This window comes from Rhinopithecus bieti, unplaced genomic scaffold (assembly GCF_001698545.2).
Source record: "Rhinopithecus bieti isolate Rb0 unplaced genomic scaffold, ASM169854v2 scaffold_48679, whole genome shotgun sequence".
NCBI classification, from domain to species: domain Eukaryota; kingdom Metazoa; phylum Chordata; class Mammalia; order Primates; family Cercopithecidae; genus Rhinopithecus; species Rhinopithecus bieti.
In genome coordinates this window covers 397,196-410,535 of record NW_016819378.1, presented here as the reverse complement: position 1 = coordinate 410,535, position 13,340 = coordinate 397,196, and the positions used below count along the sequence as shown (strand labels likewise).

Sequence of the window (13,340 nt, the reverse complement as noted above, 5' to 3'; positions counted from 1 at the left end):
TTTTTTTTTTTTTTTTGAGACAGAGTCTTGCTCTTGTCACCCAGGCTGGAGTGCAATGAAGTGATCCCGGCTCACTGCAACCTCCCAGGTTCAAGCAATTCTCCCGCCTCAGCCTCCTAAGTAGCTGGGATTACAGGCACCACAACCATGCCCAGGTAATGTTTGTATTTTAGTAGAGACGGGGTTTCACCATGTTGGCCAGGTTGGTCTCAAACCCCTGACCTCAGGTGATCCGCCTGCCTCGGCCTCCCAAAGTGCTAGGATTACAGGCGTGAGCCACCGTGCATGGTTAGATTGCTTTTTATCTGTGGGTGGTTGGAGAAGTACTTTGCTATCCTGTAAGAAAGTGAAGAATGTGTAGTATTGCTTCATTCCCTCCATCAGCTCCCAGAGACATCTCCCCACCCTCCTTCTTGCAAAATTTTGTCCTCAGGGTGAAGGGAATTACCAGGGCTATTAAAAAGGGCCAGTTAACACTGGACAGAAGGGTATAGCTGCCACATAAGGAATTTTAAAAATCATTTCTAAGTAATGTCCCCTTCCTCATGAGAACTGCAAACTCTTAAAGGTAGGATGGCCAACCTCACACTTCCTAACCGCTTTTGATTCCCTGATTCCATCTCCCACCTTTGATGACTCAGTATATAACTGATGGATCAAAGAGACAGATGCCATTCTGATCTCACAGGGGTTTACTCTTCTCCTACTCTTTGGGATATGACATAGATGAAAGAGGAGATACTCCTATCTCAGGGGAGAGCAATTTAGAGGTGGCAATGCAGTGCTGCTTTATTCCTTGTATCTGTAAGAAATAAAGGACTGTGTTGGAGACTGAGTCAGGCAAGCTCCTGTAGGACCGTGGTTAGGGATACAGCTACTTGAACCCAAGAGATTTCCAGGGCAATATGCTTTGTCATTCTCACCCACTACTTTTTTTTTTTTTTCTATTTAAGGGGGAAGTTTGAAAAGGGTGTGCAGGGTGGTTCTGACTCTGCAGGTTCTTTAATGGCCCTGCTCTGACAGACTGCAGAACAACAGGGCTTGCTTTGAGATGCTCTAAAGGAAAAGCTGCATCTTGCAGGCAAGATGACTTCTGCTTTCCCCTTTTTTCAGCCACATAGGACAGGGACTGCTGAGCATGTTTGGATAATATAGCATCTTGGCAGTGCGAATTCAGTTGCTGTAGCTTTTATTGTAATAAACATCTGCTTCTGTCCCTGACAGGTAAAACCCAATCCTCCGGCTTTAGGATTAAAGAAAGGCGGCCAGGTGCAGTGGCTCACGCCTGTAATTCCAGCACTTTGAGAGGCCGAGGTGGGTGGATCACAAGGTCAGGAGTTCGAGACCAGCCTGGCCAACACGGTGAAACTCTGTCTCAACTAAATATACAAAAGTTAGCTGGGCACAGTGGTGCATGCCTGTAGTCCCAGTTACTTGGGAGGCTGAGGCAGAAGAATTGCTTCAACTCGGGAGGTGAAGGTTGCAGCGAGCTGAGATCATGCCACTGCACTCCAGCATGGGCGACAGGGCAAGACTCTGTCTCAAAAAAAAACAAAAAACAAAAACAAACAAACAAACAAAAAAACCCTACAGGGTTTTCAGAAGATGAGCTGGGCTGGGAGCAGTGGCTCATGCCTGTAATCACAGCACTTTGGGAGGCCAAGGCGGGGCATCACTTGAGCCCAGGAGTTCAAGACCAGCCTGGGCAACATGGTGAAACCCTGTCTCTACCAAAAATACAATAATAATAATAATAATAATAAGAAGAAGAAGAAGAAGAAGAAGAAGAAGGAGGAGGAGGAGGAGGAGGAGGAGAAGAAGAAGGCATGGTGGATCGCACCTGTAATCCCAGCTACTCAGGAGACCGAGGCACAAGAATCACTTGAATACGGGAGGCCGCTGCAGTCAGCTGAGATCTGCCACTGCACTCCAGCCTGGGTGACAGAGCAAGACCCTATCTCAAAGCTCAACTACAAGGGCCCTAAATGAGTACCACAGTACCACAGAATTAATAGTCTGGAAGGAAACTTAGAGGTCACCTAGTAAGACCAAGTCTCTTATTTTACTGATATGGACACAGATCCAGAGTTGAGAAGTGATATGCTTGATGAATCGCAGTGGCAGGTTTTGGGAGAGCCCAAAACCATGGTCCCATTAGAGATCCAGCCATCTATCAGAACCGTGTACAGGGAAGAGGATGAGACAGAGGGAATTGTGTTAAAAATAGTGTGCGTATGCTAGAGAAAGCCATCCCAACCTACAACAAACACCTCCAACAGCTGTAGGACCATATCTACCCAGGGCCTCCAACCCTTTTTACCCATACCAGGGTGGCAACAGAGAAACAGTGACTGATGTCCAGTGACAGATTTTTTTTTTTATATATATTTAAAACAAAACCAACCTCCCCCCAAGTAACCCCCAAACAAACAAAAAACCAGATTAAATAAAATTTACAGTGAATATACCCAGCAAACATCTGTATGTGCAATTAAATACTGTGTCTGTTACTGCGGCACGAACCTCAAACAATATACAAGTGTTCTGGGGGGGGGGCCAGGGGAGTCCCAAGTTTTAACTCTGTGGGGTCTAGGAAGACAACATGGGGAAGTGAGAGAATGGGGAACTCAATTTTGTTTATCTTAATTCTGTCCATATAAATATATTCATAAAGACCAAAAAAGGAAAGGAAGCTTGGGATGTTAAGGTAATAGGAGGAGAGTGTGGGACTTTCCCAATTCTACCTGACCAAAATTAGGAGAGAAATTAATTTTATGATAGGAGAAGAGATTTAAAAAATGATAGAAGAGGATGGGGGCCGGGCACAGTGGCTCACACCTGTAATCCCAGCACTTTGGGAGGCCAAGGCGGGCGGATCACCTGAGGTCAGGAGATTGAGACCAGCCTGGCCAATATGGTGAAACTCCGTCTCTACTAAAAATACAAAAATTAGCCAGGCATGGTGGTGCATGTCTGTAGTGCCAGCTACTTGGGAGACTGAGGCAGAAGAATCACTTGAACCCAGAAGCTGGAGGTTGCAGTGAGCCAAGATCGTGCCACTGCACTCCAGCTTGGGCGACAAGAGCGAAACTCCGTCTCAAAAAAAAAAAAAAGAAGAGGATAGGATGGGAAGAAGAGTGATGCAAGGGTGAGGGTCAACCAGGGAAAAAGAGGGGACCCATGGCAGGGGAGCAAGAAGGAGTCCAATGCCAATGTGGGTATTTGTCTATTTCCATCTTCATCACTGTCTTAGGCTCCAGTTTAACATCAGTCTCCTTACTTGCCCTTGTCCATGGTCTGTCAGGATCCTTCAACCCCCTCCACCCTGCCCTTGCTCCTTCTGTGACAGTCCCTTTCCCCTCCTCCATTTACTGGGAGCTGGCTCGCTCCAGGATCCTCAGGTCATAGTTCTTTTTGGCCATTCGAAGTTTGAAGCGACTCACGGAGTTGTTGAGACGAAGGGAGGCATTTTGGGCAGCCAGGGGGCTGGGGAACACAGCCACAATGGTGTACAAGGCAGCGAGGTCCGAGTGGCGGCCATTCTCAGCAGTCCCACTGTTGTCCCCCCCACCCCCTCCAGGCAGCCCCTGAGCATCCTTGAGCCACTGGATCTTGGCGCCGGACATGGCGAGCTGCGTGAAGAGTTTGTCCGCCTCGGTACGGGTGATGCCCTCAGGGAGATCTGTCACCTCCAGCACCCGCCCCAGGACTGGAAGGGGAGGAGAGAGGATATGGTTGTGAGACGAATAGGACAGGAAGGACTGGACAGCAGCCCGGCAGAGAAGTGTCCAGCTGACCAAATCTGTATACAATGTTTTCAAAAGTCTGGCCTTTCTCTCTTAGCCCTTTCTTCCCCTTCCCACTATCCCAGCTCTCATCAGGGCAACTAGGAGAAAAACAACTGAACCTTTTTCTCCTAGCCCAGAGATGTAGGCAAGAAGGGACTAGGAATCAGAATCCCAGGTTTCTGAGCTAAGAACCTATATATCAGTTCTCTCATAAGGTGCTATTGCTATGAAGAAAATGTGGCTTTTGCTAATGTTCTTTAACAATAATGTATCAATCTGAAATATGTTCCATAGTTCCCTTCCCACTCAGAGGCTGGCTCAAATAGATTCTTCCTTCTTATCATCTCAGGAAGTCAGTTTCCCTTCCTTTCCTTGTTTAGGAAATTGCTCCAAATCCCAAGACAGATCTTGTTCACCTAGTGGGAGGCTTGCAGGATGAGAGTTCCTCCCCCATATTCTCTACCAATCTTCTCCTAAACTGGGTCTAGGACTACCAAAGGTAGATGTTGTAGATTAGGGACAGGACACTAATTAGAAAACTCTTTGTTAATAAGAGGCAACTCCCATAATTGTGTTATTCCCACTTTTTACCATGATCTTCCTCAGAATCTGAGATGGCTTGGTAAGGAGGATTGAGATACTTCACTTCTCTAGTTTCTGCTTGCTTTTGAGCACAAAGGGTCCCACTTCCACTCCCCATCCTAAGCTGGCTTTTCCCACCCATGCTAGACTGGTAATTAAGGGCTGGAAGGGTGGACACCTTCTCTTGGGGATTCAGCATCCTGTGACTCACCAACATCTGCTGTCCCCAGGTCAGTGGAGGCAGATTTGAGTGCTTGTCTCTTGCCCCGGTTTCCATGCTTCAATCCACTCTGTCCCTTCAACATTTGAAAGACGACTCTCATCCCATGTAAACAACATTGACTTGCATCACAATGTCTGCCTGAGAGATTGTGGAGTAGCACCAACCCAGAGGACCCCACCCCACCAGGCAGTCAGGTTGGCCATGGAGCAGCGACTCAGAAACAAAGAGCCCCTCCCTCTTGGCATGGGGGTCGGGTGGGAGACATGAGTACAGGAGGTAGGGCAAGGATCCTGCTTTGTTCATTCTGTGTTATTTCCCTTGTACACCCAGCTGGCTGAAGCTCAGAGACAGGCATCCAAATAAGAAGAGGGGTCTGACGGCCCTACAGTTGCTGGTGGACACCCTTACCTGGTGCACCGTGTAAGTTGACTGGCCATGGAGCAAGGGAGGGCAGATGGACAGATTGTACTGTAATGGCTGGCCCAAAAGGGAGTAGCGCCCATCACCTAGGGAGTAAGAGCAATTGGTTTTCTGGGAGCTTAAGCTTCATAGTATGACTTTTATAAGACTTAAAGGGGCTTTGGAGATAGACAGCAACAAGGCATGCTATTCCTAATTTTCTATGATGGAAATGCCCATGTGACTGGTATAAGAGATGTTTCTCTTCCTAAATCCTTTGGCTGTCAACTGTATCTCACAGACAAATGGGACTAGTAGGTCCCATCATCCTTGAAGAAAGGCTCTATCCATTGTAGACAACAGTCCTATGAAAATGACCAGCGAAGAAACGTACAAACCGTTATGCATGTCTTTTATCTCTCTCTCTCTCTTTTCTTTTTTTTGAGACAGAGTTTCACTCATCACCCAGGCTGGAGTGCAATGGCATGATCTTGGCTCACTGCAACCTCTGCCTCCTAGGAAGCAATTCTCCTGCTTCAGCTTCCCGAGTAGCTGGGATTACAAGCATGTGCCACCACCCCTGGCTAATTTTTTTTTTAATTTTTTAAATTTTTTGAATTTTTAGTAGAGACAGGGTTTCACCACGTTGGCCAGGCTGGTCTCGAACTCCTGACCTCAGGTGATCCACCTGGCCCTGGCCTCCCAAAGTGCTGGGATTACAGGTGTGAGCCACCGCACCTGGCTGTCTTATATCTCTTATATAGATTCTCCCAACCCCTAAACCCAGGGTTCAACCTTCCGACTCGTGAGAGACAATGCAAGTACAGTAGACAAGAGCATAGACTTGGAGCCAGACTGCCTAGGTTAAAATAGTGGCTCTGTTACTGGAAATACGATGTTGGGTATTTTTTTTCCCTCATTAATGTTGCTGGAAAGGTTAAACAAATATAAGACACGTAAAGCATTTATAGCGATGCCTGGTACATATTAAGTACCATTAAGTGTTATCTATTATTGATAAATATTATATTTCAGAGCACTTTAAAGTTTTTAAACTACATTCTCATTTTATACTGCTTGTGACAGCTAGGGCAAAAAGCAGATAAAATTCCCATCTTGGAATTCCCATCTTGGAATGTGATTAACCCCATTTTATAGACTAGGAACTGAGCTGAGTTTAATTAACTTGTTGAACATCACGAAGCTAGTTAGTGGTGAGACTGGAACTTCTGAAACCAAATCTAATGTTTCCTTTTCTAAGACCATACTGTTTCTTACAAAGGCCCACATTCCCAGCCCTGAGACTTGGTACTGATGTTAGGTTAAACTCTTTGGTCATTAGAAAGTTCAGTGAACTTATTTTCCCCAGCTCTTTTCACCTACTTGGTTGTAAGTACTAAGTATGTAAAGAAGGCTAAAGAAAGTTAAGTATGGACGGCACTAGAGAGTGGCAAGTGTCCAAGGCCTATACAGGGATGTTAAGTTAGCTCCCAGAACTGGATCATCCACATTGGTGCCCTGCCTGTTGTCACTCTTTCAATCTCTGCAATTGGGAATGGGATGTGAAAGGTGAATTCCACAGCAGCCAGCACTAATCTAACCCCCTACCCTGTGCTGGACCCCCAGGCCGGGGGAACTGTGTGAGGACAGGCAGGGGACTGAGTCCTGTGCAGACGCTGCTGAGGCTGGTGACAGGAGAGGGTGCTGGAGACTGGGTAGGAGATGTGACAGGGCTGCTGCTCATTTGTGTGTTGGCCTGTGGAAAAGAGGAGCACACGATAAACATCAAACATTACCCTCTGGATATTCCCATGGCTTAGCTTAAAATTCACCTCTCTCAGGAAATCAGTTTCTCTTGCTGAACTCTGCCAAAGTCAGATTCTTCCTTCAAACTGCAACCTCAGACCTTAATTCATTTATGCTATTTTATTTTTATTTTATTTTTTTGAGATGGAGTCTTGCTCTATTACCCAGGCAGGCTGGAGTGCAGCAGTGCAATCTTGGCTCACTGCAACCTACACCTCCCGGGTTCAAGCGATTCTCCTGCCTCTCAGCCTTCTGAGTAGCTGGGATTATAGGTGCCCACCACCACGCCTGGCTAATTTTTTACTTTTTAGTAGAGATGGGGTATCACCATGTTGGTCTCAAACTCCTGACATCAAGTGATCCTCCCGCCTCATCCTCCCAAAGTGCTGGGATTACAGGTGTGAGCCACCGTGCCCAGCCCATTTATGTTATTTTAATATCCACTTCTGGCACATTGATTTAAGTATTCTCTGAGCATTTTCAAGTGTATATCCCATCTGCCACCTTAGATATTAGGTTCCTTAAAAGAAGATGCTCTCTGTTTCTTGAGTTTCTCTCCAAAAAGTACCCAGGAAAAGATACGTAAAAGAGGCTGCTCAGTCAATAGCAAACATTGCGCCCTGGGAAGAATAAGGTCATCTCCTTGCCAAGGCTGAGTGCTGCACTCACCTGGGGGCTGCTGTCAGGACTGTACAGGTCTCCAGGCTTCTGCCCCCGCTGGTCCACGCTGTAGTATTTACAATGACTCCACTGGACCATGGATGGGTTCTGAGGGGGCTGAGGTCCATTAGGGACATTCAGCTGCATGACCACCACACCTGGTCCAGAAGGTGACACTCCTGAAGGGCAGGAAGAAAACGGTTATAAATTCAAACTGTATTTTTGCCTTCCAGCTAGCCCTGAGTGGGAAAGCAGCAAACAAATCCACCCATTGCCTCAGGGTCACTCAAGCTACATCTTGCCAGGAACCCGAGATGGCTGCTGATGTGGCTTCTGACTCTACCTTCTCAAACCAGTAGAAGATTGAGGGGAAGGGATATGAGCCCCAGATGCCAGTGTTCCCTTGGCCTTCACCTGGTGAGGGGTACTTTGGTATGCTTGGCAGAAAACTACTCCATTCCGTCAATACTGGCTATAACCAAATGCCCAGTTCAGAATGCTCAAATGTCTAGGTATTGTACGGATTCTGGTCTGGGTCACGGGCCAGGGCTGCAGACACGTGCAGGCTTTTCTGGTAATGGCTGTAGATAAGCCAGTGACCTCTGGTTGTTCTGGAGAAGATAAATGCACACAGTTTTACTATGCCAGACCCAGAAAGTATGTCTTGGCCAAGAATGGGGTAAGTTGGGAAATATTTCAAGCAGAAGGAACGGCATGGAGATGTATGTCATATTCAGGAAATGACAAATGATTCAAGGTGCTAAGACACAGGGGCCATGTAGGGGAAGCAGTAGGAGATGAGACACGTTTATTTAACAAACACTTATTGAACACTTGCTATGTGCTAGTTCCTATGTTGGGCACTGAGTGTACAAGAAATAAGGCTGCCCCTGTCCTGATAGAATGGACAGTCTATTAAGGAGTCAGACATTAAACAAATAGTTGGTGTCAGAGTTTGAAGCACATTCTGGTAAGATGTTTGAACTTTATCCTGTAGATGTTGGGAGACCTGTGCTTTGGAGAGGTAACACAAATGGCCAAATGTAGGATAGCTAGGGAGAGAGACTAGTAGCAAGAAAGATCATTTAGGAAGCTACTGAAGGTCGGGCACAATGGCTCATGGCTATAATCCCAGCACTTTGGGAAGCCAAGGCAGGTGGACTGCTTGAGCCCAGGAGTTCAAGACTAGCCTGGGCAACATGGTGAAACCCTGTCTCTACAGAAAATACAAAAATTAGCTGGGCATGGTGGCATGCACCTGTAGTCTCAGCAACTCAGGAGGCTGAGGTGAGAGGATCACGTGAGCCTGGGAGGTCAAGGCTGCAGTGAGCCGTGATTATGCCATTGCACTCCAGACTGGGTGACAGAATGAGACCCTGTCTCAAAAAAAAAAAAAAAAAAAGCCTGCTGAAACGGAATAGAGAGATTTGAAATTAGGGCAATGCCAGCAGGAATGGAGTGAGAGTCAGACCTTCTGAAGGTTACAATGACAGGTTCAAGTGATTGACTGAATGCGACCTTGAGGTTTTGGCACTAGCAACCATGGAGAGACTCACCCTCCCACAGGGTGGGAGAAGGAAAGGCCTTAATAAGGAGGTACATTAAGACCCAAATCTTCATAGTGAAAAGCAAGATAAAGAGTCAGGGTCAAACAGTTTGATGGACAGTCCCTGCTGGGAGGGATGGGCTGGAGCTCTGCTTCCCAGCAAGGGACTGTCTAGAGTGAGGGTTTGTTCCTGACCTCCCAGGCTATATTCCTGTTGAGGCTGAGTTCACATGTGGGTGGTGGTGGAGAAATGGAAATTGGGGGTTACTAGCTTGAAAACCTGCTGCAATGCTGCTGTTTTCATGGCTCGATGCTCCAGGGCTGCCACCGCTGTTGTCATCAAATTGCTTCCTGTGACGGGAAATGCTGCAGCCTCTGCCCTGGGCACCAGTCATGCTGGGAAGTGAGTTGATTGTTTTTCTCAGGTAGTATCAGTCAAAAGAAGGGAAAAGAAATGGTGGGAGGTCTGAGAGAGAAGCTCAGGAGACAAGATCTGTCATATCATATTCCCCAGCCAATTTGTACCCCTGATCCTCTAGGATTCATCCAATCAGAGAGCACAAACACTCAGTGCAACAGGCTCAGATATCCCCATCTCCTGCCAAGGTGGACAGAGTATTCATGGGCATAGATTGTAGTAGGGCCATAGGAAAACTGCACAGTTGTGGAGTGTCATGCATTTAACAACTCCCCCCTTACTGTAGTTTTTCTGGGCATTTTATTTCCCCATCCTAAGACTCGCTCACATCCTGTACCAACAAAATTGCAATTGACCTTATTCAAATACCTCATTGCTACCTGAGGGTCCAATGTAAGAATAATTAAATCTATTGTTTTTCTAGAAAGTAGCTCATAATCTGAGCCTATGCTCAGGAAAGGTGGAGAAGGGGGTGAGTGTGTAGGAATAAGCATAAGCAAGGCAGTGGAAGCTCTTTCTAATACCAGCAGGTAGCCATAAGGAGCTATTAGGGAGGTCACAGGGAGAGGGAAACAAAACAAAGTCCTCATATTATTATCTCTGATCCCAACAAAAACAAAGCCTGGGTTTTTAGTTGCAGCCTGTCCTGAGCTCCTCCCCACACTGAGTCCTCCCCTGCTGGCCTGAAGCATTGTTCCTTCACTTAGCTGAGGACACAGAGCACTACTCCACTGATGAGCTGATTTTATGCTTCTCTTCCTTGAGCCCAAAACAGGTGGCATCTGTTAGCAGCTGAACTGTCGCTACTTCTTAACAGACGTGGCAAGAAAAACCCAAAAAAAAACCCACTGCCCAGTGACAGCACTTCCATATAATCAGGTTGGGGGAAGGACCATGGGTTGGCAGCGGGTGGGAAGGGGAGAGAGGGGTTGAATAAGGAAATCAATTTCAGCTTGAAAGCTCTGAAAGGAGAGGGGACGTGTGAATAGCTTTTTAAGTGGCATCATTAAACCTGGGCAGAAAGGTCGATTGGGCACAGCAAACCGCATAAATACAAATAGATGACATTTATATCCGGCAGAATTGTTTTTTGTTTTTGTTTTTTTGTTTTTTTAAATCACTGAGGTAGAAGACTGATAGGCTTTCTTACCACCAGAAATCACATCTATGGAAAGGAATTGTTCAGAGAAATAAAATCCACAGGCATCTTTCCCAAATTAAAAGATAGAAACCAATAATATCTTGGTATTTTTCCTTTTTTTGGTGCAGGAGTAGGATATCTTCACTAAATGGAAGACAAAAGAGCAGTCTCAGCTTTGGAAACCCCTCAGCTAAACAATGAGCCAGTAAATATGTGAGAGGCTATTTCTGTATGCACTTCACTCTGTCCATGCTGCTGTGTCACTGTGAGTTGGGAGTATCTGTATAGGTATCACTGCCATTTCATGTCTGCGTGCATCTTCCCTAGACAAGCACCCCTGTAGAAACCTCAAGGGACCTGCAACTCATCATTTTAATGGGAGAAGTTTTTCCTGGGGTTAGAGTTATGTCTCATACTATAGTGAAGGAATTAAAGTTCAGGCTTGGGGCAACTACAAAAATGTATTAATAAACCAGAACAGTTGTTCCAGGAACAGCCAATCCTAATCCCTGCCTTTATTTTTGGAAAAGTGACCATGTTGCTACATGAGAGAAGGGCGGGTAACTGTCCTCTGAAGGTGACAGACAGGCCCTTGTGGGTTATGCCTGCGGTCTATCTTTTCAGTACTGGGTAAATGAGGCAGAAGAAGCACTTGTTTCCCTTTTTCCACTTCCTCTTAGATTTCCACAAGCAGGGATTAAAGACCTGTAAAATCGATGACATAGTGAATACAGTCTTTTAGATGATATGGGTAGAACACAAGGTCCCACTATCTAGGAAAAGTACAAGGGGTCAGTCAGAAGCCTAGGATCAACCAGGGTAACTAGGAACAAAGGAGATAAAACTGAGAAAATTCCAAAGAAACAAGGAAAACAGACGATAAAGAGGGATTCCCCATTTCTTTTGATGTGGGAAGCCTACGTTAATTATCTCTTTCTTCTAAGCCTAGTCCAGATTTCTAGTGTTGCCAACTTCCAGAACTGTGGTTTTCTTTTGAGATGGAGTCTCGCTCTGTCGCCCAGGCTGGAGTGCAGTGGCACCATCTCGGCTCACTGCAAGCTCCGCCTCCCGGGTTCATGCCATTCTCCTGCCTCAGCCTCCAGAGTAGCTGGGACTACAGGCGCCCGCCACCTCGCCCGGCCAGTTTTTTGTATTTTTTAGTAGAGACGGGGTTTCATCGTGTTAGCCAGGATGGTCTCGATCTCCTGACCTCGTGATCCGCCCGTCTCGGCCTCCCAAAGTGCTGGGATTACAGGCTTGAGCCACCGCACCCGGCCGGCAGAACTGTGGTTTTTAGTTTACTTAAATTAACCTAGTATGATGGCCAGAGTAGGTAATGAAAAATTCTTTTCACTTGATTTGTTTATGGTTCAAAGACCTTGCATTTGAAGATGAATTGATGTAACCACAGTGACCCAATAGATATAAGGACATACCACAAAGGATACACAGAAAAATGCACATACAAGTATACCTACAAGTACGTGCAGGAGAAAAAATGCTCTGCGGTACCCAGCACCACCACAGGCTACAGTGCTTCTTGGAGCTGCTTTCTGCAATTTCTATACCCCACTGGAAATTTTAAGGCCAAGTGCCCCTGGAGGACACTAGGAGAAACAGCCAGAGAGAACAATAACATAATAAAAATTAAGGACTTTTGAATTAAAAACCTCAGCCTGTATGAAGGCAGAAGTCATTGCTCCTTTTTTTTTGTTTTGTTGTTTTGAGACAGTCTTGCTCTGTTGCCCAGGCTGGAGTGCAGTGGCGCAATCTCGGCTCACTGCAACCTCTGCCTCCTGGGTTCAAGTGATTCTCGTGCCTCAGTCTTCCAAGTAGCTGGGATTACAGACGTGCACCCCCATGCCAGGCTAATTTTTGTATTTTTAGTAGAGATGGGGTTTTGCCATGTTGGCCAGGCTGGCTGGTCTCAAACTCCTGACCTCAAGTGATCCACTCTCGTTGGCCACCCAAAGTGATGGGATTACAGGCATGAAACACCATGCCTGGCCTGGAAGTCATTGCTCCTTAAAGATAAGAACTGATCATGTCTAATGAGTAAGATTAATTCTGGAATCTACTCCACAGCATCCAACATAGTGAGGATACAAACAATCTTCAAGTGAAAATATTCCATTTCTGAATGGGGAAAATTGACAAAATATCTCCCTCTCACCAGAAGAGGGCACTCTGACATTCCCACGATAGAGTGGAAAGGAGATGGCTGGAGGCAAAATTCAGACTTCCTGAGGAGGCGGGCAGATCACGAGGTCAGATCAGGCCCATCCTGGCCAACATGGTGAAACCCAGTCTCTACTAAAAATTTAAAAATTAGCCAGGCGTGGTGGCATGCGCCTGTAATCCCAGCTACTCGGGAGGCTGAGGCAGGAGAACTGCTTGAACCCGGGAGGCGGAGGCTGCAGTGGCCGAGATTGCGCCACTGCACTCCAGCCTGGGCGACAGAGAGAGTCTGTCTCGAGAAAAAAAAAAAAAAAAAAGACTTCCTTCCCAAGCTGGGCTGGGAAGGTGGCTCAACGCCTGTAATCCTAGCACTTTGCGAGGCCAAGGCGGGTGGATCACCTGAGGTCAGGAGTTCAAGACCAGTCTGGCCAACATGATGAAACCCCGCCTCTACTAAAAAAAAAAAAAAAAAATACAAAAATTAGCCGGGCGTGGTGGCAGGCGCCTGTAGTCCCAGCTACTCAGGAGGCTGAGGGAGGAGAACTACTTGAACCTGGGAGGGGAGGTTGCAGTGAGCTGAGATTGCGCCACTGCACTCC

The 13,340-nt window shown here is 46.6% G+C and overlaps 1 protein-coding gene across 1 annotated transcript in view; it reads right to left on the bottom strand.

The window, feature by feature from the left end:
- Window positions 1-2,357: 2,357 nt before the first annotated feature.
- R3HDM2 (R3H domain containing 2) overlaps window positions 2,358-13,340 on the bottom strand; it is a 61,416-nt gene continuing 50,433 nt past the window's right edge. Inside the window, exons 18-23 of the mRNA XM_017858848.1 lie at window positions 9,285-9,435; window positions 7,468-7,637; window positions 6,601-6,748; window positions 5,002-5,099; window positions 4,582-4,666; window positions 2,358-3,709 (exon numbers count right to left, since the gene is read on the bottom strand). Of these exons, the coding sequence (XP_017714337.1) occupies window positions 3,369-3,709; window positions 4,582-4,666; window positions 5,002-5,099; window positions 6,601-6,748; window positions 7,468-7,637; window positions 9,285-9,435 (993 nt within the window). The 3' untranslated portion in view covers window positions 2,358-3,368. The remainder of the gene's footprint in view (window positions 3,710-4,581; window positions 4,667-5,001; window positions 5,100-6,600; window positions 6,749-7,467; window positions 7,638-9,284; window positions 9,436-13,340) is intronic.